The 24,538-nt window shown below is 40.5% G+C and overlaps 1 protein-coding gene across 3 annotated transcripts in view; it reads right to left on the bottom strand.

Annotated features, from left to right (window-relative positions):
* LOC126198654 (phosphatidylinositol 4-phosphate 3-kinase C2 domain-containing subunit alpha) overlaps positions 1–21,343 on the bottom strand; it is a 266,382-nt gene extending 245,039 nt beyond the window's left edge. For 2 of the 3 annotated variants that reach the window (XM_049935125.1, XM_049935124.1), the window contains exons 1-2: positions 20,532–20,688; positions 20,223–20,402 (exon numbers count right to left, since the gene is read on the bottom strand). In XM_049935125.1, coding sequence (XP_049791082.1) covers positions 20,223–20,400 — 178 coding nt within the window. In that variant the 5' untranslated portion in view covers positions 20,401–20,402; positions 20,532–20,688. Of the gene's footprint in view, positions 1–20,222; positions 20,403–20,531; positions 20,689–21,323 lie in introns of those variants that run through there. The other variant, XM_049935126.1, reaches the window with a different exon arrangement.
* Positions 21,344–24,538: the final 3,195 nt, after the last annotated feature.

The raw sequence follows: 24,538 nt of genomic DNA, 5'->3' as shown, positions 1-24,538 counted from the left end.
AAAGGGTCTAAATCAATAGCCTCATTACATTTACATTTTGTAGACACTGACTGGGATGATGAGAGTGACTCATTGTGAGAAAATCCACCATGATTGCCAGAATCTCTGATGGTGCGCTCCTTCCAACTGGGGGCTCCCTACACAAGGGGGCACACCCACCTCAGGTGTTTGTTCACACCTCAGGTCACACCTCCCAAACATCTGACAGAGGGACCAATCGGCAATTTAGGAAGGCTGCAACTCAGGAAATCACCCCTCGCTGGGCCTGACCTGTAACAGGGGTTATGCGTGAACCCTACCTGTCAACCTGGGGCTGGGAATTATGCGTTACTCAGTCACCTGTAAGGTGTCAGACACATGGGCCAGCCTTCAGGAGCGTACAGGGAGGAAGAAGAAAAAAGAGGAACCTCAAACGCCGAAGCGGAGGAACAAGAGGACAAGGGAAACAAAGAAGGGAAAAGGGAGACAAAAATTAAGGTGAGGCGGTTTGTACATCAGCGACAGAATGCAGAACATTCCCAATAAATCCCTGTGTGTTGGCAAGTGCCCCCCCCCCCCCCCGTGTGTGTGTGGGGGGGGGGGTGCGCGCACTTGCACTGAAGGACAGCAGAGGGTGAGGGAGAGAGGGGGGGGGAGGGGGGAGCCGGGGAGTAAATGCAGATCTCTCCCAGGATACTGGGAAAATATGGATGCCTGTATTTATTGTAACCTTACCCTGATTAACAAAATGCCATTAAAGTTCAATATATGTACAAGTGATTTATGGAGAACAGCTACAGATACCTACACTCATGTGAGACAAGAAACAGCTGACAATTTAGTACAGTTCAACGTACCGCTACTGATATGTGACAGAATTACTATGTTTTATGCAGGCAGAAAATACTGAAACCTCCAAACTTTATGTATATTACTTTACTCATGGTATCTCCATCATGGTAAAAAGAGCCAAACTGTGCTTTGCTCTCACCAGATCATCCCAAAGCTAAGCAATCAGAAAAATAGGGGCAAAAAAATAAATAAATAATCTGTAAAACACACACACACACACACACACACACACACACACACACAAAAGCGCATGCGGAGGTGGTAAGGTAAATCATACTTCAAATATTGTTTGTCTTTTAAGTTCTCTGCCATCAAACAGGTTGTACAACTCATTTCAGCCCAATCTAATCATAAAACAAATTTTATTCATTGCAAAAGAAGTCAAAATACAAGCACCGCAATGTATTATTATAGCATGCAGCCGAGGTCAGTTTTATGTGGCATCCATTTTTTGCACAATGAATCATAATGATTTGGAACGAATCATATTACATGCACAGTGCAAATTAATTTGTAAATACAGCTACATGCTGAACATTTATACAGTCCTACCCACCATCTTTTAAAAATTACAGTAATAGAAATTATTCTATAGAACAGGAGGAGTTGTCAAGGAGAAACTTTTTCACTTTGCTTTGAATTTTACTTTGCTGTCTGTCAAACTTTTATACCACTAGGTAAGTTATCAAAAGTTTTGGTTGTAGCATTGTACAACAGACAGTGTTAATGTGGAGCAATGAATGTCATTTTTCTTTCTGGTTTTGTAATCTGATCACAGATGATACTAGGGTAACAATGAGAGCCCAACAGAAATTTTTGCATACAACTGCTGGCCCATTCCTCAGATGCATACATTCAGGGTACAATGCCTCACGAACTCTGTTCATCTTATTTCGCTGCTCATTTGAAATATATGCAGCACAATAGGTGTAAGGACATGCATTCACTTGTTATTCATAGAACATAATTTTGGTGTAAAACCAAAAGTCATCCTCCAAGAAGCCTCACCAAACACTCATTTGTGTTTCAAATTGAAAAACTGGGACCACTTGAAGTTTACACGACTTGAGAAAACAACTGATGACATTAAGATCACTTGTTTAACTTTCAGACAGTTTACAGTTAGTAGCAGAAAGAGAAAGCACAGCCGTCAGCCACAGCTTCTCAAAGTGTGCACTGAAAAATCTGGTCTACAAATTTCTTTTCAAATATCTTACCTCATCAGCACCTTATTCAACATTCAAAAACTGAAGTATGGGAAATTTAAATGGGTCAGACACCTTAAGTACCTTGGCATGATCATGGAACCAACAGACCTACAAAAAGCACAGACAGAGTGTATACGTGGATGAGGAAAAAAACTTCCTGGATTTTTCCCGGTTAAAAATACACTTTCTCCCGGATGAAAATACACTTTTTCCATGTTAAGTAACAGTATACTTTTCCTCAGAACTGTAAAACTTATCAATCCTTTCAATGGTTGTGATTTTATACACCACAGTAGAATTTCCCGGCACTTTAGAAAATGAAACTCAGGGGGAAAAATCAAACAATGGAAGATCCAGGATGGAATGTAACAATACCAGAGAAGGAAAGTTGCTACTCACCATGTAGCGGAGATGCTGAGTCGCGATAGGCACAATAAAAAAGAGGCCATTAAGGCCTTTCACCAGTAGAAACAGAAACACACACACACACACACACACACACACACACACACACACACACACACACACACACACACACACCTGCAGTCTCAGAGAGCCGAGGCCACCAGGGGAAAAAAACACGTTTTAGAAAGATGTATGATGTGCAGCATCATGTACACTGCATATTTTCGTATTACAAAAGTATAAATTCAAATTCCACCAAACACTGCATGTTATTTTTAGAAGGATTGAAAGCAAGACTGTGAGGCACTTTTGTAAGCCAGTCATAGCTCCTATCAAGAGATCTCGCCACCCGATGACAGCAGATATTCAGAGCATAGGACACGTGATGTAGTCAGCCAATAGCAACATCACTGTTAAGTAGCGCGAACACGCAAACAGGTAAAGGTAATGATTTAAAGTAATATACATAGTGTTGCTACAAGAAAAGAAAAGCTTTTACGTACAATATTGGTCTCCAAGATTAATAAGCTGCAAGAGAAACTAAGCTTTCACACATAATGTTAATCTATTTTGTGCGTGTTACACTTTAAGATACATCACAGTCTTCCTAAAGCCTTTGACATGTTTTGCTGTTGGCAGACGCTTGTATGAGCACTGTGTTTTGTTGTTGTAAATGGTGCATTTCCTTTGCAACTTAAGTTCTATTTTCATTTTTTTCCCTCTCTTTCGTTTTTTACTGCTGCAGTATTATTCTGCAGTAGTGAGATACGGTAATATTCTTTACTAGAGTATTGGTTCTTGCCAGTCAAAGTTACAAAAATTTAACTGAAAATTAAAACAATGAAAAATTCCTGGAATTCTAAAAAATTCCTGGGTTTTTCCCACTTTTCTCCTGGATGAAAAAATTCCCGGGTTTTTCCCGGATCTCCCGGTTGTCCTGGGTCATATACACCCTGACAGAGTTGTACTACAGAAACTCAAGAATGTACAGGAGAACATATCCACATGTACTAAGGTTACATGCTACATACAACAACACAATGACTGAATCTGAATTTCTGTATGTCAGTGAAACATTAATATTCAATACACAAAGTGAACTGGAAAAAATTCTAAAGGAAGAAGAAAACATAAAGCAGAAAAATATTGGTGAAAGCCATAAAACAACAAAGATTTGTATAACGTAACAGCAGACATAGAAAATAAAAGCTGAAATTTTTGTGGACACGATCAAACATTGCCAACAATGAGAGTTGTGCAAACACATGCCATACACGAGAAATAAAGAATGTACTCTGGATTCAACAAATTTGAAACAACCTGGAGAAATCCCACAGGTTGTATGCACCGAAAGTAGAGCCAGAGAATGAGCTTCAAAAGAGACCTGGAACCAAAAGTCTGTACAAAAGAAAATTAATTTACTCTTATTAAAGGTGGTTGAGCTCTGTTGCTGTGCACTGAATTATTTGAAGACATACAGCAACCAGTGGTTGGTTGTTGTATAAGAGAAAGTATGTTGTTACATGCACACATATGCTCCCTGCCCCTCCAAAAAAGTCACATACTGAAAACTGCCCCCCCCCCCCCCCCCCCAACAGTATGCACTTTTAATTTTTATTTTGCTACCATGGCCAATCACATGACTAGCTGCAAAAGAAGGAGAGGCAGGAGTAACGTCTCAGAAAAAACCAAAGTTTTCATTTGACTCTATATGACAGCAACCTGTAAGGGCTCCTGCCTGGGATTACAGGTGAAGAAGAACAATGACATCAGTGGCTGAGAAAGATGACAATCTACAACAGTAAAGATGGAAGAATGTTCCTTTTCAGAGCAGTCAATCTGGATGGGGAATGAATATTTACTGGCACAGTCCAGACAAATTTAATGGTAATAAAATTATGACATGAAATACTACAGAATACCACCACAGTATTTCCTGTGAATGAGTGTAAGCAAGATTAATGATAAGTACTGCTTTTAAACTTCCCAGCTTAGTGACTTTACAAGTCTATTTTCAAACTTCTGCACAGAATTAACACTAGGTTGACAAAATGTATGAGAACATCTGAGTGTTAATAAAAGTAAGAAGTGAAACTACAATAAAATCAAAATGGGAAATTTCAACACCATAGTAGGGAGTACTCTTGAAAGGGGGACAGTAGGAAATTTTGATTAGAAATCCAAACTAACAGATGAATGTGTCTACTTGAGTTTAAATCAGACTATTCACAGCTATGCAGGATCATATGGAAACAGATCAAGTGCCAGTCTTAACAAAGCTTAACTCAAAATTTGAAAGAATCCATAAGATTCGTGCAGAAAAGACAGAACACCAAAACAACAAAAAACCAGGAATAAGAAGAGAATATGCTATTACAAAAAAACATCATTAACAATGCCAATAATACTGCAACATCTCGAATAAATTTTAACAAAACATCAAATGAAGTATAAGGGGGGGGGGGGGGGCAAAGGAAAACAGAAGACCATGGATGATAGACACTATGACAATCTTCATTCAGGAAAGAACTATATTCAGAAAAACAAACAATATAAGAATAGGAAAGAATAATGATCATCATCCCAAAAAAATGTAGTGAGTCTTATCAACAGTGGGCGAAAGATATATAGGGTATAGAAACACACACAAAAACAGAATGATTGATAAAGTGTCCAGGAATAATAATAAATTACAGTTAAAGACAAGAGAAGAATCACCTGTGGTACAAGATAAACAACGAAAATATGAGGGCAAGACATTACTGAAGAAGAAAGAGAAAATGGTAGCAGATAAGTAGGTCCTCTAATTATGAAAATGGAATTTGAATCAGCACTGAAAGAACTGACACAACAGAAAGAAAAATGAGCTCTGTCAGAATTGTGAAGAGAGAGTGAAAATCGACTTTTCAAAATTATAAACTATTGTTATGATTATTGTTCTCTTCCAATTGACCATGTAGAAAGAAAGAGAATACCCATTCATACAAAAGCATATACAGCAGCCTGCTCCAATTACAGAACAATGTGCCCAATTTTATAGGCAGTAAAAATACTCACATCCATAATTAAAAAGAAAAAATGGAACTAGAGCTTGGGAAGCTCATTCAGTTTCAGAGTATTTTTATGTTCTGTAATGGGTAAAAGTTATGTGCTTTACATACAAAGATTATGAAGGATTCCTTGTTGCATGCTCCTCAGTATAAGGTCGTTCCTGCATAACCATCATGGATTTTGCTGAAATTTTATGTGAACACTAGCACCTTTTCCCAATAAATACTGGTAAAAGTATCATGTTCAGTTCAACACTTTCAACAGTGCACCCATGGGTTTCCAGCAACTTTGGAACATAATATCTTGGCAACATTTTTTCAAAAGGAGCAAAACTAGACTGTTTTGTACAACATTTTGCACTCTCATAAGTGAAATAATAATAATAATAAAAAAAATTCCAGAGCAATTTTCATATGGACAATTTTAAGAGAAGAAAAATTACATAGATACTAAAAAATGTGACGTTTAGCTTTTTATAGCTCTAGAAGTGATTGTGGGATAAACCTGAAACAAAACTTAGCACGTATAAACTTGCCAATGCAAGGTCTTAACACTACAAAATTTCATTGTCCTATTGATTTCCAACAGTTTACAAATTGAGGGCAAAGTTGGCAATTTTTCTGTGTCAAAAATGCTTATTTTTTGTGCAGTTTAAAAAAAAAAAAGGGGGGGGGTTCTTCTGAAAACTCTTTTAAACCACTTTCATTGGAAGGCCCATATACTAAACAGCGTAAAAAACTAGGAAGGGTTTTGCAATGCGAGCACATACACTCTTAAAAAAATGACAGGTGGAGGTGCACTGAAAATGGGCCCATGTTCCGCCAGTACTCAAATTATATCTAACATTGTTATTATGGTCTATAATTGTTTAGTACTTTCTGGGGAAGGTGAAACCAAAAGTCCTGATGACTAGAAAGTGAGAAAGACTGAATAACTCTAAACACTTCATAAAACTGGTGCCTTTTGTCATAACTGCTGTCTGCTTCACATCTGCTGTGCAGCAAGCTACGTAAATTTAAGTATTAACTGTGTTTTTCTTACTTGTCACTTCTTTTTCCGTGTGTTTTTGCTTTTAGGAAGCTTTAATTTTCGAGTACTAGTAATAGTGTTCCATAGATTTCGTGTGTTTTGAATACAGTCCAGAGACAGGTAGTGCTTATTTTCATTGTTTCCAACAAGAAGTGTCTAGTAACCACAGTTTAGTCAGCTATTAGCCGCCTTTAGTGAATTAGCAGTCTACTTAAAACTTGATTAACTCTCTGCAGTAAATTGTTGATTTCTTAGGATGGATAGGGCATGTGACTGCTGTGTACGGATGCAGGAGGAGCTGGCCACTGTTCGCAAACAGCTGAACGTGCTGATGGCCGCGGTCAGCTGTCTTCAGGCTGCTGGCTCGGAGTGTAGCGGCAGTGGGGAGTCTGGTGCATCGCATGGTTCACCTCAGGCGTTATTTACATGCTTCACCCACGGTCCCTGCTGTCGAGACATCTTCGCGGGTACCCGGTGCAGTTGGGCCACACTCTCCCCAAGGGGAGTGGTGGGTTCAACGGGGTTCGCGTCGCACGAGGTGGAGGGTCAATGTGGAGGCTGGCCGAGTGGCATCGCCCGCTCTGCCTGTGAGTGGACATGTGGCCGCTTCTCCAGCAAGGTCCGAGCAGGCACATAGGGGGAGGGGAGGGGTTTATACTGATTGTGAGCTCCAATGTTAGGCAGGTGATGGAGTCCCTTAGGGAAATAGCGGAAAGGTCGGGGAAGAAGGCCAGTGTTCACTCTGTCTGCTTGCTGGGGGATCTCATCCGAGATGTGGAGGAGGCCCTGCCAGCAGCGAGAGAGAGCACTGGATGCACCCGACTGCAAGTTGTTGCTCATGTCAGCACCAATGACTCCTGCCATCTGGGTTCAGAGGTCACCCTCAGTTCATACAGGCAGTTGGAGTTGGTGAAGTTGGAAAGCCTCGCTTGCGGGGTGGAATCTGAGCTAACTATTTGTAGTATTGTTCCCAGAACCGATCGTTGTCCTCTGGTTTGGAGCCGAGTGGAAGGCTTAAACCAGAGGCTCAGACGATTCTGCGGAGATCTGGGATGCAAATTTCTCGACCTCCGCTATCGGGTGGAGAAATTTAGGGTCCCCCCTGAATAGGTCAGGCGTGCACTACAAGCAGGAAGCGGTTACAAGGGTAGTGGAGTACGTGGAGAATTCCCTCCCTAGGCCAGACAAGACGCCTCCTGAGATGCGAAAAGGTCGTAGTAGTAGGCAAAACACAACAGGGAATAACAATATTAATGCGGTAATAGTTAACTGCAGGAGCATCTATAAAAAGGTCCCAGAACTGCTCTCATTAATAAACTGTCACAATGCCCACATGGTACTAGGGACGGAAAGTTGGCTGAAACCAGATGTAAACAGTAATGAAATTCTAAACTCAGACTGGAATGTATACCGCAGAGACAGGCTGGACAGTGAAGGGGGAGGCGTGTTTATAGAGATAAAAAGTGCAATAGCATCAAGGGAAATTTACGGAGATCCAAAACGTGAAATAATTTGGATGAAGGTCACGGTTAAAGCAGGCACAAACATGGTAATTGGATGTCTCATAGACCCCCTGGCTCAGCAGCTGTTGTGGCAGAGCACCTGAAGGAAAATTTGGAAAATATTTGGAGTAGATTTCCCTGCCATGTTATACACTCCTGGAAATGGAAAAAAGAACACATTGACACCGGTGTGTCAGACCCACCATACTTGCTCCGGACACTGCGAGAGGGCTGTACAAGCAATGATCACACGCACGGCACAGCGGACACACCAGGAACCGCGGCGTTGGCCGTCGAATGGCGCTAGCTGCGCAGCATTTGTGCACCGCCGCCGTCAGTGTCAGCCAGTTTGCCGTGGCATACGGAGCTCCATCACAGTCTTTAACACTGGTAGCATGCTGCGACAGCGTGGACGTGAACCGTATGTGCAGTTGACGGACTTTGAGCGAGGGCGTATAGTGGGCATGCGGGAGGCCGGGTGGACGTACCGCCAAATTGCTCAACACGTGGGGCATGAGGTCTCCACAGTACATCGATGTTGTCGCCAGTGGTCGGCGGAAGGTGCACGTGCCCGTCGACCTGGGACCAGACCGCAGCGACGCACGGATGCACGCCAAGACCGTAGGATCCTACGCAGTGCCGTAGGGGACCGCACCGCCACTTCCCAGCAAATTAGGGACACTGTTGCTCCTGGGGTATCGGCGAGGACCATTCGCAACCGTCTCCATGAAGCTGGGCTACGGTCCCGCACACCGTTAGGCCGTCTTCCGCTCACGCCCCAACATCGTGCAGCCCGCCTCCAGTGGTGTCGCGACAGGCGTGAATGGAGGGACGAATGGAGACGTGTCGTCTTCAGCGATGAGAGTCGCTTCTGCCTTGGTGCCAATGATGGTCGTATGCGTGTTTGGCGCCGTGCAGGTGAGCACCACAATCAGGACTGCATACGACCGAGGCACACAGGGCCAACACCCGGCATCATGATGTGGGGAGCGATCTCCTACACTGGCCGTACACCACTGGTGATCGTCGAGGGGACACTGAATAGTGCACGGTACATCCAAACCGTCATCGAACCCATCGTTCTACCATTCCTAGACCGGCAAGGGAACTTGTTGTTCCAACAGGACAATGCACGTCCGCATGTATCCCGTGCCACCCAACGTGCTCTAGAAGGTGTAAGTCAACTACCCTGGCCAGCAAGATCTCCGGATCTGTCCCCCATTGAGCATGTTTAGGACTGGATGAAGCGTCGTCTCACGCGGTCTGCACGTCCAGCATGAACGCTGGTCCAACTGAGGCGCCAGGTGGAAATGGCATGGCAAGCCATTCCACAGGACTACATCCAGCATCTCTACGATCGTCTCCATGGGAGAATAGCAGCCTGCATTGCTGCGAAAGGTGGATATACACTGTACTAGTGCCGACATTGTGCATGCTCTGTTGCCTGTGTCTATGTGCCTGTGGTTCTGTCAGTGTGATCATGTGATGTATCTGACCCCAGGAATGTGTCAATAAAGTTTCCCCTTCCTGGGACAATGAATTCACGGTGTTCTTATTTCAATTTCCAGGAGTGTAGTTCTGGATAGAGATTTTATTTTACCAGATATAGACTGGGAGATTCAAATGTTTATAACGGGTGGCAGGGACAAAGAATCCAGAGAATTTTTTTTAAGTGCATCATCTGAAAACTACCTTGAGCAGTTAAACAGAGAACCGACTCGTGGAGATAACATATTAGACCTTCTGGTGACAAACAGACCCGAATTATTTGAAACAGTTAACGCAGAACAGGAAATCAGTGATCATAAAGCAGTTACTGCGTCAATGATTTCAGCCGTAGATAGAAATATTAAAGAAGGTAGGAAGATTTTTTCTGTTTAGCAAAATTGACAAAAAGCAGATTTCAGAGTACTTGACGGCTCAACACAAAAGTTTTGTCTCAAGTACAGATAGTGTTGAGGATCAGTGGACAAAGTTCAAAACCATTGTACAATATGCATTAGATGAGTATGTGCCAAGCAAGATCGTAAAAGATGGAAAAGAGCAACCGTGGTACAACAACCGAGTTAGAAAACTGCTACGGAAGCAAAGGGAACTTCACAGCAAACATAAACATAGCCAAAGCCTTGCAGAGAAGCAAAAATTACACAAAGCAAAATGTAGTGTGAGAAGGGCTATGCGAGAGGCGTTCAATGAATTCGAAAGTAAAGTTCTATGTACTGACATTGCAGAAAATCCTAATAAATTTTGGTCTTATGTCAAAGCGGTAGGTGGATCAAAACAAAATGTCCAGACACACTGTGACCAAACGGGTACTGAAACAGAGGATGACAGACTAAAGGCCAAAATACTAAATATCTTTTTCCAAAGCTGTTTCATAGAGGAAGACTGCATTGTGGTTCCTTCTCTATATTGTTGCACAGATGACAAAATGGTAGATATCGAAATAGATGACAGAGGGATAGAAAAACAATTAAAATCGCTCAAAAGAGGAAAGGCCGCTGGACCTGATGGGATACCAGTTCGATTTTACAGAGAGTACGCAAAGGAACTTGCCCCCCTTCTTGCAGCGGTCTACCAAAGGTCTGTAGAAGAGCATAGCATTCCAAAAGATTGGAAAAGGGCACAGTTCATCCCCGTATTCAAGAAGGGACGTCAAAAAGATGTGCAGAAGTACAGACCTATATCTCTAACGTCAACCAGTTGTAGAATTATGTTTAAGTGTAATGCCTTTCCTGGAGACTAGAAATCTACTCTGAAGGAATCAGCATGGATTTCGAAAAAGACTATCACGTGAAACCCAGCTTGCGCTATTCATCCACGAGACTCAGAGGGCCATAGCCATTGGTTCCCAGGTAGATGCCATGTTTCTTGACTTCCGCAAAGTGTTTGATACAGTTCCCCACAGTTGTTTAAAGAACAAAGTAAGAGCACATGGACTATCAGACCAATTGTGTGATTGGATTGAAGAGTTCCTAGATTACAGAACACAGCATGTCATTCTCAATGGAGAGAAGTCTTCCGAAGTAAGAGTGGTTTCAGGTGTGCCGCAGGGGAGTGTCATAGGACCGTTGCGATTCACAGTATATATAAATGACCTTGTGGATAACGTTGGAAGTTCACTGAGGCTTTTCACGGATGGTGCTGTAGTATATCGAGAGGTTGTAACAATGGAAAATTGTACTGAAATGCAGGAGGATCTGCAAAGAATTGACGCATGGTGCAGGGAATGGCAATTTAATCTCAATGCAGATAAATGTAATGTCCTGCGAATACACAGAAAAAACGATCCTTTATCATTTAGCTACAATATAAAAATGTGCTGTGAATACATAGAAAGAAAGATCCTTTATCATTTAGCTACAATATAGCAGGTCAGCAACTGGAAGCAGTTAATTCCATAAATTATCTGGGAGCAGGCATTAAAATGGAATGACCATGTAAAATTAATCGTTGCTAAAGCAGATGGCAGACAGATTCATTGGAAGAATCCTAAGGAAATGCAATCCGAAGACAAAGGAAGTAGGTTACAGTACACATGTTCGCACACTGCTTGAATACTGCTCACCGGTGTGGGATCCGTACCAGATAGGGTTGATAGAAGAGAGAGAAAATCCAACGGAGAGCAGCATGCTTCATTATAGGATCATTTACTAATCGCAAAAGCGTTATGGAGATGATAGATAAACTCCAGTGGAAGACTCTGCAGGAGAGACGTTCAGTAGCTCGGTACGGGCTTTTGTTGAAGTTTCAAGAACATACCTTCACCGAAGAGTCAAGCAGTATATTGCTACCTCCTACGTACATCTCGCGAAGACACCATGAGGATAAAATCAGAGAGATTAGAGCCCACACAGAGGCATACTGACAATCTTTCTTTCCACGAACAATACGAGACTGGAAGAGAAGGGAGAACCGTTAGAGGTACTCAAAGTACCCTCCGCCACACACCGACAGGTGGCTTGCGGAATATGGATCTAGATGAATCATTGTGACATTTGCTTTTCTGCTGTAATTACAGAGTCAAACTGGTTATAAATTTCACACTGTGCATTACCAAGGGAGTAGAGATCATGGTAGTAATACTGTTGCACAACAGTTGCAGCACACATCATATTAATAGCCTTCAAGTCTTACATGATTTTCACATTGTGTAAATTAAGTTCATAGCAGTCTGACATTTTGGAGTGGATTCATATTATAGATAATTGTCAGGATGGTTTTTTTTTTTTATTGTGTAACTCTACTGATGTGCTGATTTAATTCCAGTTGAAGGTTTGATGTACTTTGTGTTTGCACAGGTCATGGCTTGTGCTGAACATTCGTGTTCTGATGAAAAATTGTATAAATGTGTTGCTCTTCTCCACAACTGGTTCCTTTTAAAGAGAGAAAACTGTAAACCTCACAAGGGTCACAACCGATAGCTGTGCAACAGTGGCCATGGGTGGGTTTCTTAACAACAGTTTCCCAAGACTGATTAAGAGTTTCTTTACACAGTATCCCAAGCCTGAGGATACATTTCTGTAAGTGTTACAGGTCAATGCAAGAAAATGTTTCTTTTAGAATCCTAAGCTTATGTTTACTTCAGTCAACTTGAATTTTTTTACAGGTTTCATTAACAGGCTGTAAAATATCATGAGAAAAAAATATTCTGCCAGCCAGATGACATCTTGGGATTGTTTGGAAAGATGTGTTTGCAATTTGTCTGACCCAAGCTCATTTCCTAGTCATCTGGATTGTTGATATTATCTAATGAGTACTACACAGCTGTAGAACATAAAAGACTTTAGATTTGAGTACCAGCACAACATGGGCGTACTTTCAATGCGCTTCTACTTTGTCGTAATTTTTAGAGCCTTATATGACCATTTTGCAAAACTACATCTAGATTTTTAAGTGGTTCAGAACATGGTCTTTCCAACGAAAGTACTTTAAGAGTTTTTTCTTGTAAAAGTGGAACAAAAATAGCTACTTTTGGTGTTTCTACACAAATTGCCAACAATTTGTAAATTATTGGAATGCAGTAGTACAACGAAATTTTGTATTCTAAGATCGTGCCTTGGTACGTTCATACCTGCAAAGATTCAGGTTTAGTCCACAATTACTTCTGGAGGTATAGAAAGCCAAACTTCACTTTTTTTCATGCATCTATTTTTTTCAGCTAAGTTTGCTTCAAACCGTCCATATGAAAACTGTTCAGGAATTTTTTTTTTTTCACTTCAGAGAGCATAAAGTGTTGAACAAGATGGCCTAGCTTTGTTCCATTCAAGAAAATATTGCCAGATATATGTCTCAAAGTTGCCGAAAACTCACGGGTGCACTGCTGATAGCTGTGCTATGGGATCAAACAAATGACTACCTCTGCACAAGATGAAACTTTACCAATGTTTATTAGGAACATGTGTAAATGTTCACACACAATTTCAGCAAAACCTGTGATGGTCATGTAAGAACTTTATCCAAAATCAGACCACTTGGTATAGAACGGCCCTACATTGTACATCTACCTGTTCTGTGACAAATTTGTCATATGTTGGAATTGTGTGAACAATATATTTCGCACGAGATGGCGGAAAGTGCACATCATGTGAAATATAATAAGCTTCTCTGGTGCTACTGCACGCTCTGAGTTTTGTGTGTGTAGTATAATGTTCCTTGGTTATTGTGTTCGATGTATTTTACCTGGAAGTGCAAATGTAGTTACTGCCACTAAATGTCTTTTACTCACTATTACTTATTCAACTGTGTTGACTCTAATAGGTTATGGGCCCAGAAATGCATTTGGAACAAGTATATCCATAATACAGTTGTGAGAAAGTATTGGAAAAGTTCCAAGTAGTGCACTTGCACGAAGTGTGAGTTATCCTTACAAGACGAACGCAACTCTTTTGTATTATTCTTTACGTCAAGAAAGATGAAAGTAGCCGTTAAAATGAGCGCAGCACAAATTCTGCAGATTGAAAGACTTATGGGTCGTGAAAACTATGCAATGTGGAAATTTGCAGAAGAAGTGTATTTACATTTGGATGACCTATGGGATGTGGTGGATGGGACAATGAAATCCACAGATCAGAATTATTCGAGTAAGGATAGGAAAGCAAAATCAAAGTTAGTATTACTGGTTGACTCAGTGAAGTATGTCCACACTGAAAAAGCTGCAACAGCAAAAGAAGTTGGGCAGACATTATGAAGTGCATTTGAGGATGGAGGTCTTACAAGGAAAGTAGGATTATTACGTAAGTTAATTACCACTCAGCTGGACAAATGCATGAGTGCAGACCAATACATCAACAAAATTTGTCACGTAAAACCTACTGAGAAACATTGGGTTTGAGATCGCTGAGGAATGGATAGGGACACTACCGTTGGAAGGACTGCCTGAAAGGTGTGCGCCTGTGATTATGGGGCTGGAAAGCTCAGGTATACCGATCACGGGTGACAGTGGTAAAGTGAAAATCCTGCAGGATGTATAGAGTAGTTCAAGCTGTCATGTATTGAAGAAGGAAACTGCATCTGCTCTTTATTCAAAAAAACAGAAAGAAGAATTCAGTGAGGTGCTATAGAAGTCATAAGAAGAGGCATATTTTATCTCAGTGCAGAGAAAAAGTAAACCCAAGGTCAGACACGCAGCAAAAGAGGTATACTGCTGATAGCCTGGAGAGAGGGACCAATAATAAAGGTGATGGAGATGTGGGTAATTGTCAACTGGAATGTATTTTAGACTCGGGTGCATCTGTGCATATTATTAAAGACAAATCTCCTCTTTATGATGATAAAGATAAAACTCAGATGGGAATATCTACTGTTGATGGCAGAAAGCTCCAATGTCATTTGGCTGGTAAACTAGACCTACATGTAAGTGTAAATGGTGAACCCAATATGGCTACAGCACATTATGACCACTATGAAAAAAATTTTGCGACTAACCTACTGTCTGTAGGGGAAATTGTCAAGAAGAGAAATAAAGTCATTTTTGACATGCACAGAGCAAGAGCAATCAATGTTATAACTTCAGCAAGTAACGAAAGTGGTATTTTTAAGTTGAATACCATTGACAGTAAACATAGAAATGTTAGTCATTCAGTATACTCAGTGGAAGGTTTTTTATGGCACCGCAGGCTTGGACACCTAAATGGAAAGAGTATGTCTTTAATAAGGGACATGGTAAAGGGAATACAGAATTATAGTGTTTCCAAGGACCCTTGCGAGATATGCATAGAAGAAAAACAAGCAGGGCTACCTTTTAAGACTAGTAAAAGCAAATCTGTGAAGGTCTTACAGTTAATCCCTATAGATGTATGTGGCCCGATGGAGTGCGAATCCATAGGTGGGAGCTGTTATTTTATGTTGATTGACGATTATTCACAATATACTCATATTTATTTTCTTAGTTCCAAAGACCAAATGAGTGACACTTTTGAGGAATACTGTAATATGGTGGAAAGGTCGAAGGGAAAGAAGGTTAAAATCATCAGGTCTGATAACAGGAGAGAATATATTAACCAGAAATTGAAGACACTTCTGGCAAAATTGGTAATCAGGCATCAAACTGCCATAAGGTAAAGCCCATCTCAAAATGGGGTTGTTGAGAGGACTAATAGGACCACTGTTGAAAAAGCAAAGAACATGATAACTGATGCTGGATTATTAAAAGATTTTTGGGCATAGGCGATATCAACAGCCGTATATTTGAACAGTAGATCACCTACAAAAGCATTAAGGAATAGAACCCTCTATGAGATATGGGTAGGAAGGAAACCTGACATAAGCAATATAACAGTTTTGGGGTGTGATGCAATGACGCACATTCCAGAACAGCTGAGAGGAAAATGGGACCCAAAAGCTAAAAAGTATATTCTTGTAGGATATTGTGAGAATTCAAAGGGCTATCGATTAAAGGATCCATTGGATAAAAGGATAGTTACAAGCAGAAATGTAATATTCTTTGAAAATAGAAAGGACTCTGAAGAGGGCAAGACTACTAAGTCAACTGCACCTAGTTCTGAGAGTGAAACCTTATCTGAAGAAAGAGAAAGTGAAGAACAGGAAGAGGACAGTCAAAGGCAAATGGTGACTATTTATGATGACAATGAGTTTGAGAATGCACAAAATGAAGAGAACAATGTAAGGTGTTGTTCTCATGTACCAAAACCGAAAGAATATCCGGATTTTGAGATGTATGCAGCCCAGTTTTTTAATGATGAGCCAACAACAGTAGAAGAAGCAATGAGTGGCCCAAACTCTCAAGAATGGAAATAAGTGATGGAGAGGGAACTGGAATCTTTCTCTCAGAACGAAACCTTTCAATGGGTAAATAAGCTAACAGATAAACCATTACAGGCAAGATGGGTATTCACTTTGAAGAGCACTGAAAATTCATCGCCAAGATATAAAGCAAGACTCGTAATAAAAGGATATTCACAAAAACAAGGGGTAGATTACAAAGAAACTTTTGCACCTGTAGTCAAATATGCATCATTGATATATCTTTTAGCCTTGGCAGCAAAACGAAATTTAACAATTCATCATACGGACGTAAAAACAGCATTTTAAATGGGAAACTGGGGGGAGGAGATATATGTCATTCCACCAAGAGAAGTCATGAAAACAAGATCGGAAAGGAAAAAGATTTCGTGTTTGCAAAAAAGTATTTATGGACTTCAAGAGAGTGGACATTGCTGGAATTGGTGTCTACATAAAACTCTAATAAATATGAATATGAAGCAATCTAAGGCAGATTCCATTATATACTATAAAAGGGGAAGAGAAGGGATGATGATGATGATATTAATAATAATAATAATAATAATAATAATAATAATAATAATAATACTGGCAATATGGGTGGACGACTTCTTTATCCTGACTGAAAACTAAGGACAAATGAGAATTTTTAAGAAACAGCTGCAAACCAAGTTTAAGTTGCATGATTTGGGAGAAAAACATCATTTAGGTATGCAGATCACTAAGGATGAGGAGAGACAAGACTTGAACATAAATCAATCATCAAATACAGAAAAAAAATCTTAAAGAAATTTGGCATGAGCGATTGGAAACCCAAAACTACTCCAATGGAAGTAGGAGTGAAGTTAAATATAAATGAAACAGATGTGGAATGTGACAGGAATGTTCCATGTTTAGAAGCAGTAGGGAGTCTGTTATACTTGTCTCAAACATCACAACTCAACATTGCTTTTGTCACCAGCACAGTGAGCAGATATTGCTGAGACCCAGAGGAAAAGCTCTGGACAGCTGTGAAAATGATATTCCGGTATCTAAGAGGAACTTCAAACCACGAATTAAGATACCATAGAGAAGGTAATGCAAAACTAGAAGGCTACAGTGATGAGGACTGGGGGAGTGAATTGGGAGATAGGCACTCCACTACTGGCTGCTGCTTTAAATTAATGGGGGCCCTCATTACATGGTCCTGTCAAGTACGAAAGAGACTGAGTATATGGTGCTATCTTGCACCGCACAGGAAGCATTGTGGCTAAGAACATTAATATGTGAAATAGAACCCAATTTAATTGTGGAACCTATAACGATCTTCTGTGATAATGGTAACCTAGCTAAAAATGATGTCACTAGTGCTAGGACAAAACATATTGATATAAGGCACCATTTTATTCAGGACCACAAAGAGCGACAGAACATCGCCATTCAGCCATATCTAAAAGAACAGACACCAAATATATATAATCAATGTGATGACAGCCAATGATCTCTTCAGTGCAGATGCACACCTAACTCAAACTCTTATGGTAATCAGCGAGATGCCGCAAATAAGGATGTACAGATGTAAAACACATTGTCCTTGGCAACTGCATGCCATCAAAATTTATGTGCTGATCATCAGCAATCAGATGATTAGATAAATGCAATTAGCAAATGACTTTGACATGTCCCAAAAATCATTATGTATAAGGTCAGTAAAACTATGATATGTAAAAAGATATTAGGCACATCAGTTTATGAAAAACATCGTATGCTAGAGCTAAACATATTTTAAAAAGTAATTTGCCAGTGAGGTCATTGGTCCCATCTGCAGCTTGACTGGTGTGAGTATTGTGTCTAGTGGAGATGGGTGAGAGGAGAAAGAAGGCAGAGAGTGGGAGGGAGGGTTGAAAAAAAGAGTGCCCGACAGCTGAGCAGGAGGTACAAGGGAGAGGTAGAAGGTGGGACAGTGCATGTGTCAGGAATGCAGAAAGGAGAGGCAGCAGTTGCACAGGACAGTAATGCAAAAGGGAGAGGCGGAAGGTGTGCAGGATAGGAAGGCAGAATGAAGAAGCACAGCAAGCTCACAGGATAGGAACACTGCAAGAGGTTGGAGCTATAGCTAAACTAGGATTTGCTGCTTGTGTCATACCCCTGTAGAAGAGCAGGCTGCAAAATCTGTCTAATACATGCACCTCGTACATATTACAACGAGACCTAACCAATCAGAGGCAGAGCCACCCATGAAAGCAGTCGTGTCATATACACCAGCTCTGCTGCAATTTTTGCAAAGGATTTTATGTGGGCATGATAACCAATGAGCTCTCAATCTGCATGAATGGTCACTACTGAACTGTGCCCAGAAGCAGAGTTAACCATCCAGTGGTAGAACAGGCTGCTGAGCACATGCTCAGTTTCAATGGCTGCTTAACAGCCCTTGCCCTCTTAATTCTCCATTCCTTCCTTCCCAACACCAGCTTCTCTGAACTACGTAGATGGGAGCTATTCTTGCAACACATTCTTTGTTCCTATAGTCCTATTTATCACATTCTCTATTAGCTCCATGCCCCACATTCACCTCAGTCCCTACTTCAGTACTGCAACTTCATTAATCTGGCACCAGAACTCTCTTTCTCTGTCTTTTCTACCACTCTCAATTCACTTCTCATCCTCGACATGTGCAACCTGAGCTCATGACTGGAAGTGTTGCATGTGCCCATGCTGCGTTTGTATGCTGTCAACCTACAGCCTCTCCCTCTCAGCCCCTGGTCACCCTTCTCCAGCCCACCCTCCCTCCCTTGCAACCCTCTCACTTCTCACCCCTCATCAAATCCACCACAAGCCACTGAAGGGCTGTAGTAGCCGCTGGCACAGTGTAGTGTGTGTGTGTGTGTGTGTGTGTGTGTGTGTGTGTGTGTGTGTCTAAAGAGCTATTGCTGTTAATGTGCCACTCTTATTTTTGTTTGTTAGCAGGTACAAATATGTATGCAGCGTCTTGACAGAGTAGAATTTTGTGAATGGTGGAATATTTGGAGAGCTTGTTTGAGTCTTTTTGAACGTAATTTCTCTGTGCAGTAAGTTATTTATAGGTTTTAGTTACATGCATGAATTATGATTTTTTTTTTCATATGAAAAAAGTACCCACAATGGCACTAGACTTCTGCTTTGATTAGAAAGCTCTAATGCACTGTACAAGTCCTATAGGCCTACTACTGTGCAGAATGGCCAAAGGACAAATTTATTTGCACCTAAATTAGTATTACATTACATGTACTGATTTGGCTTGCAAATTAAGTGATGGAATCCGTACCTTTGCATTTCTTATGAATCACTTTGAGTTAACTAATTAAATTCATAAATTTAAGGGATAAAAAAGTCATTCTGGGCCAAATTTATTGGTACAAAAGTACCTTACATTAACAAAATGAAATACATAAAGCCTTCCACTCACTACAATAAATAGTTCAACAGAGTAAGAATTATGCTACCAGAAACCATACAGTTTTGCAATTTATGGCACTGGATCACTCAAGCAGCAGAATGACAATATTACATGCAAGTCACAATACACCACAGTGTGAACTAATTCAGTACAGATATATCACTTATAATCAAATGATTATATGCAGAACTATATTTGTCTTCACGTCAAAATGCACCAATGAAACAAAGAAAGACTGGTTGAAGCAGAAGTGGAAGTCATGATACCTCCATGCTACACTCCCAACAAAATAAGCAAGAAAGATCAACAAACTTTACATGATGAATAAATGAGAGGCCGCACATTGAAAATTTAGCCTATGACAATCTAATGGCAAAAATTACAATAGTCTGTAAATCAATAAGTTAATATGCACCCACTTTCACACACAATTTTTCTTCCAACTGCTCTGTAAGCAAGATCATTTCTTTACAGCAAAATGTTTAAGGAAAGGATCGAAGATGTTAACTAAATAACTGATACATTATTCTGACAAACCTGTTATTGGCACGCTTTGTGTTTTCACTCTGAATTTCTCAAGCTCCTTCTGTTGCCTAAATTTTTCCAATGCTAAACTTTCAAGACTAAGAGCTCTGGCACGTTCAAGGTCTTCCTCAAACTGCCGATCATAGTCTGCCGCTTTTGCACTGCTGAACCTGCCACCGAGCTCCGTCATTTCTGCAATTTGAAGATGACATTGTGTACCTCAGCTTAAACTCCACCAAAATGTTGAATTTTTGAATGTTTTACTAATCCTGAATGACATGCTACTGTATGAAATAAACAAGGTACTTTCCACTGACTTGCCTTTGGAGTAATCAAAGCAGAAACATTGCTAAATTATGATATTCCATGATGAAAAATTAATATGTCCTTCACACACATCTTACATGTAAATATTTTCTTTCATCTGAGGTCATTAAATTTCTTGTGAACTGAATCGCAACTTCTACATGATGATATCCTGCAAATAATAAAAAGTTTGCTTATTAAGGAACGAGTGCCTAGCAAAAATGATTGCACTGACTTGTCGAGACTTGGACTACAAGTCTTCCACACTCCCTTTCGAATTAGCAGCAAATACGTTCTCGCCTGTACAAGGATTTTATAAATATAGCACAAAACCAAATGTAGATATACAAATCATGATAACTCCGATTTCTGTACTTTCGTTATAAAAGCTGTTTGTAATAATCTACGGAGAGGGTAGCGACGCACTTCGGTGTATTAATGCAGAGTTTTCCTGTTGACACCCTAGGAAATCAAACAGAACAGCTACTTCTACTCATTTTCCAAATAAACAAACTGGTTATTTGAAATTCTTTCACTTTACGGACGTTTTTCTTAACATTATCACAACTTTTGTCCGCGGCAACAGGTGTTTAACTATGTTGACAAATACTCTTATTAAGCACCAACCACATTTACGCCAAACCTTGAAAAACTCAACACTTCTGAAGTTTTAAAGCATATTTGGATACCTCTGACGGATTACTGTACGGCGCTTCATACTAGTTTATAAACCTGAACTGATACGTTTTGACAAATTACTGAAGCATGTGACTATATTCCACCATTAAGACCCCGAAAATCGCCTACCGTTCATCACTTGCGAATAATGAACCACACATTCACAAATCTTATTCTGCCTTATGTCACTGCACTCATCTCACCAAAACAGTCACACATACTGTCAAGAAACGCTTCCTCCAAACATGTTAAGTGAAAGATAAAATCTTATATCCTCTTACCGTTAAAACTTTTAATATGCTGTTGTGCTTGTCTCACACATACTTCAAGCAATGTGCTGGAATTCTTGAAACCCATGACTCATATGGTATAATAAAGCAGAATTTCGTGGATTTCATGTTACCGAGAACACGATTAGCAGCTATTTACATTTGCTTTCTCCGGTTCTCTGGGGAGTTTCTTTACCTGACCTGCTTCAAAGACTCATACAGTTGGAGGAGCTTTTAATTATGAGATTAATGAATAATAAATATAGTCCATCAAGCCAGACAGATATATTGAAGTATCTGTTGGTTAAGGCTATGAAGCATAGTCACATAGTCTCAGTTGCAAGTACAGAAAGTGCTTTGATTTATTGGGAATATACCCAATGAACCATGGACCTTGCCGTCGGTGGGGAGGCTTGCGTGCCTCAGCGATACAGATGGCCGTACCGTAGGTGCAACCACAACGGAGGGGTATCTGTTGAGAGGCCAGACAAACATGTGGTTCCTGAAGAGGGGCAGCAGCCTTTTCAGTAGTTGCAGGGGCAACAGTCTGGATGATTGACTGATCTGGCCTTGTAACATTAACCAAAACGGCCTTGCTGTGCTGGTACTGCGGACGGTTGAAAGCAAGGGGAAACTACAGCCGTAATTTTTCCCGAGGACATGCAGCTTTACTGTATGATTAAATGATGATGGCGTCCTCTTGGGTAAAATATTCCGGAGGTAAAATAGTCCCCCATTCGGATCTCCGGGCGGGGACTACTCAAGAGGACGTCGTTATCAGGAGAAAGAAAACTGGCGTTCTACAGATTGGAGCGTGGAATGTCAGGTCCCTTAATCGGGCAGGTAGGTAAGAAAATTTAAAAAGGGAAATGGATAGGTTAAAGACACATATAGTGGGGATTAATGAAGTTCGGTGGCAGGAGGAACAAGACTTTTGGTCAGGTGAATACAGGGTTATAAATACAAAATCAAATAGGGGTAATGCAGGAGTAGGTTTAATAATTAATAAAAAAATAGGAGTGCGGGTTAGCTACTACAAACAGCATAGTGAACGCATTATTGTGGCCAAGATAGACACAAAGCCCATGCCTACTACAGTAGTACAAGTTTATATGCCAACTAGCTCTGCAGATGATGAAGAAATTGAAGAAATGTATGACGAGATAAAAGAAATTATTCAGGTAGTGAAGGGAGACGAAAATTTAATAGCCATGGGTGATTGGAATTCGTCAGTAGGAAAAGGGAGAGAAGGAAACATAGTAGGTGAATATGGATTGGGGGGAAGAAATGAAAGAGAAAGCCGCCTTGTAGAATTTTGCACAGAGCATAACTTAATCATAGCTAACACTTGGTTCAAGAATCATAAAAGAAGGTTGTATACATGGAAGAATCCTGGAGATACTAAAAGGTATCAGATAGATTATATAATGGTAAGACAGAGATTTAGGAACCAGGTTTTAAATTGTAAGACATTTCCAGGGGCAGATGTGGATTCTGACCACAATCTATTGGTTATGAACTGCAGATTGAAACTGAAGAAACTGCAAAAAGGTGGGAATTTAAGGAGATGGGACCTGGATAAACTGAAAAAACCAGAGGTTGTAGAGAGTTTCAGGAAGAGCATAAGGGAACAATTGACAGGAATGGGGGAAAGAAATACAGTAGAAGAAGAATGGGTAGCTCTGAGGGATGAAGTAGTGAAGGCAGCAGAGGATCAAGTAGGTAAAAAGACGAGGGCTAATAGAAATCCTTGGGTAACAGAAGGAATATTGAATTTAATTGATGAAAGGAGAAAATATAAAAATGCAGTAAATGAAGCAGGCAAAAAGGAATACAAAAGTCTCAAAAATGAGATCGACAGGAAGTGCAAAATGGCTAAGCAGGGATGGCTAGAGGACAAATGTAAGGATGGAGAGGCTTGTCTCACTAGGGGTAAGATAGATACTGCCTACAGGAAAATTAAAGAGACCTTTGGAGAGAAGAGAACCACTTGTATGAATATCAAGAGCTCAGATGGCAACCCAGTTCTAAGCAAAGAAGGGAAGGCAGAAAGGTGGAAGGAGTATATAGAGGGTTTATACAAGGGCGATGTACTTGAGGACAATATTATGGAAATGGAAGAGGATGTAGACGAAGACGAAATGGGAGATAAGATACTGCGTGAAGAGTTTGACAGAGCACTGAAAGAAAGCCCCGGGAGTAGACAGCATTCCATTAGAACTACTGATGGCCTTGGGAGAGCCAGTCATGACAAAACTCTACCATCTGGTGAGCAAGATGTATGAGACAGGCGAAATACCCTCAGACTTCAAGAAGAATATAATAATACCAATCCCAAAGAAAGCAGGTGTTGACAGATGTGAAAATTACTGAACTATCAGTTTAATAAGTCACAGCTGCAAAATACTAATGCGAATTCTTTACAGACGAATGGAAAAACTGGTAGAAGCGGACCTCGGGGAAGATCAGTTTGGATTCCGTAGAAATACTGGAACATGTGAGGCAATACTAACCTTACGACTTATCTTAGAAGAAAGATTAAGAAAAGGCAAACCTACGTTTCTAGCATTTGTAGACTTAGAGAAAGCTTTTGACAATGTTAACTGGAATACTCTCTTTCAAATTCTGAAGGTGGCAGGGGTAAAATACAGGGAGCGAAAGGATATTTACAATTTGTACAGAAACCAGATGGCAGTTATAAGAGTCGAGGGGCATGAAAGGGAAGCAGTCGTTGGGAAAGGAGTGAGACAGGGTTGTAGCCTCTCCCCGATGTTATTCAATCTGTATATTGAGCAAGCAGTAAAGGAAACAAAAGAAAAATTCGGAGTAGGTATTAAAATTCATGGTGAAGAAGTAAAAACTTTGAGGTTTGCCGATGACATTGTAATTCTGTCAGAGACAGCAAAGGACTTGGAAGAGCAGTTGAACGGAATGGACAGTGTCTTGAAAGGAGGATATAAGATGAACATCAACAAAAGCAAAACGAGGATAATGGAATGTAGTCAAATTAAATCAGGTGATGCTGAGGGAATTAGATTAGGAAATGAGACACTTAAAGTAGTAAAGGAGTTTTGC

The sequence above is a fragment of the Schistocerca nitens genome, chromosome 8, assembly GCF_023898315.1.
Source record: "Schistocerca nitens isolate TAMUIC-IGC-003100 chromosome 8, iqSchNite1.1, whole genome shotgun sequence".
Lineage (NCBI taxonomy): Eukaryota > Metazoa > Arthropoda > Insecta > Orthoptera > Acrididae > Schistocerca > Schistocerca nitens.
The sequence above is the reverse complement of the archived record's forward strand: the minus strand, read 5'-3'. Positions and strand labels throughout refer to the sequence as shown.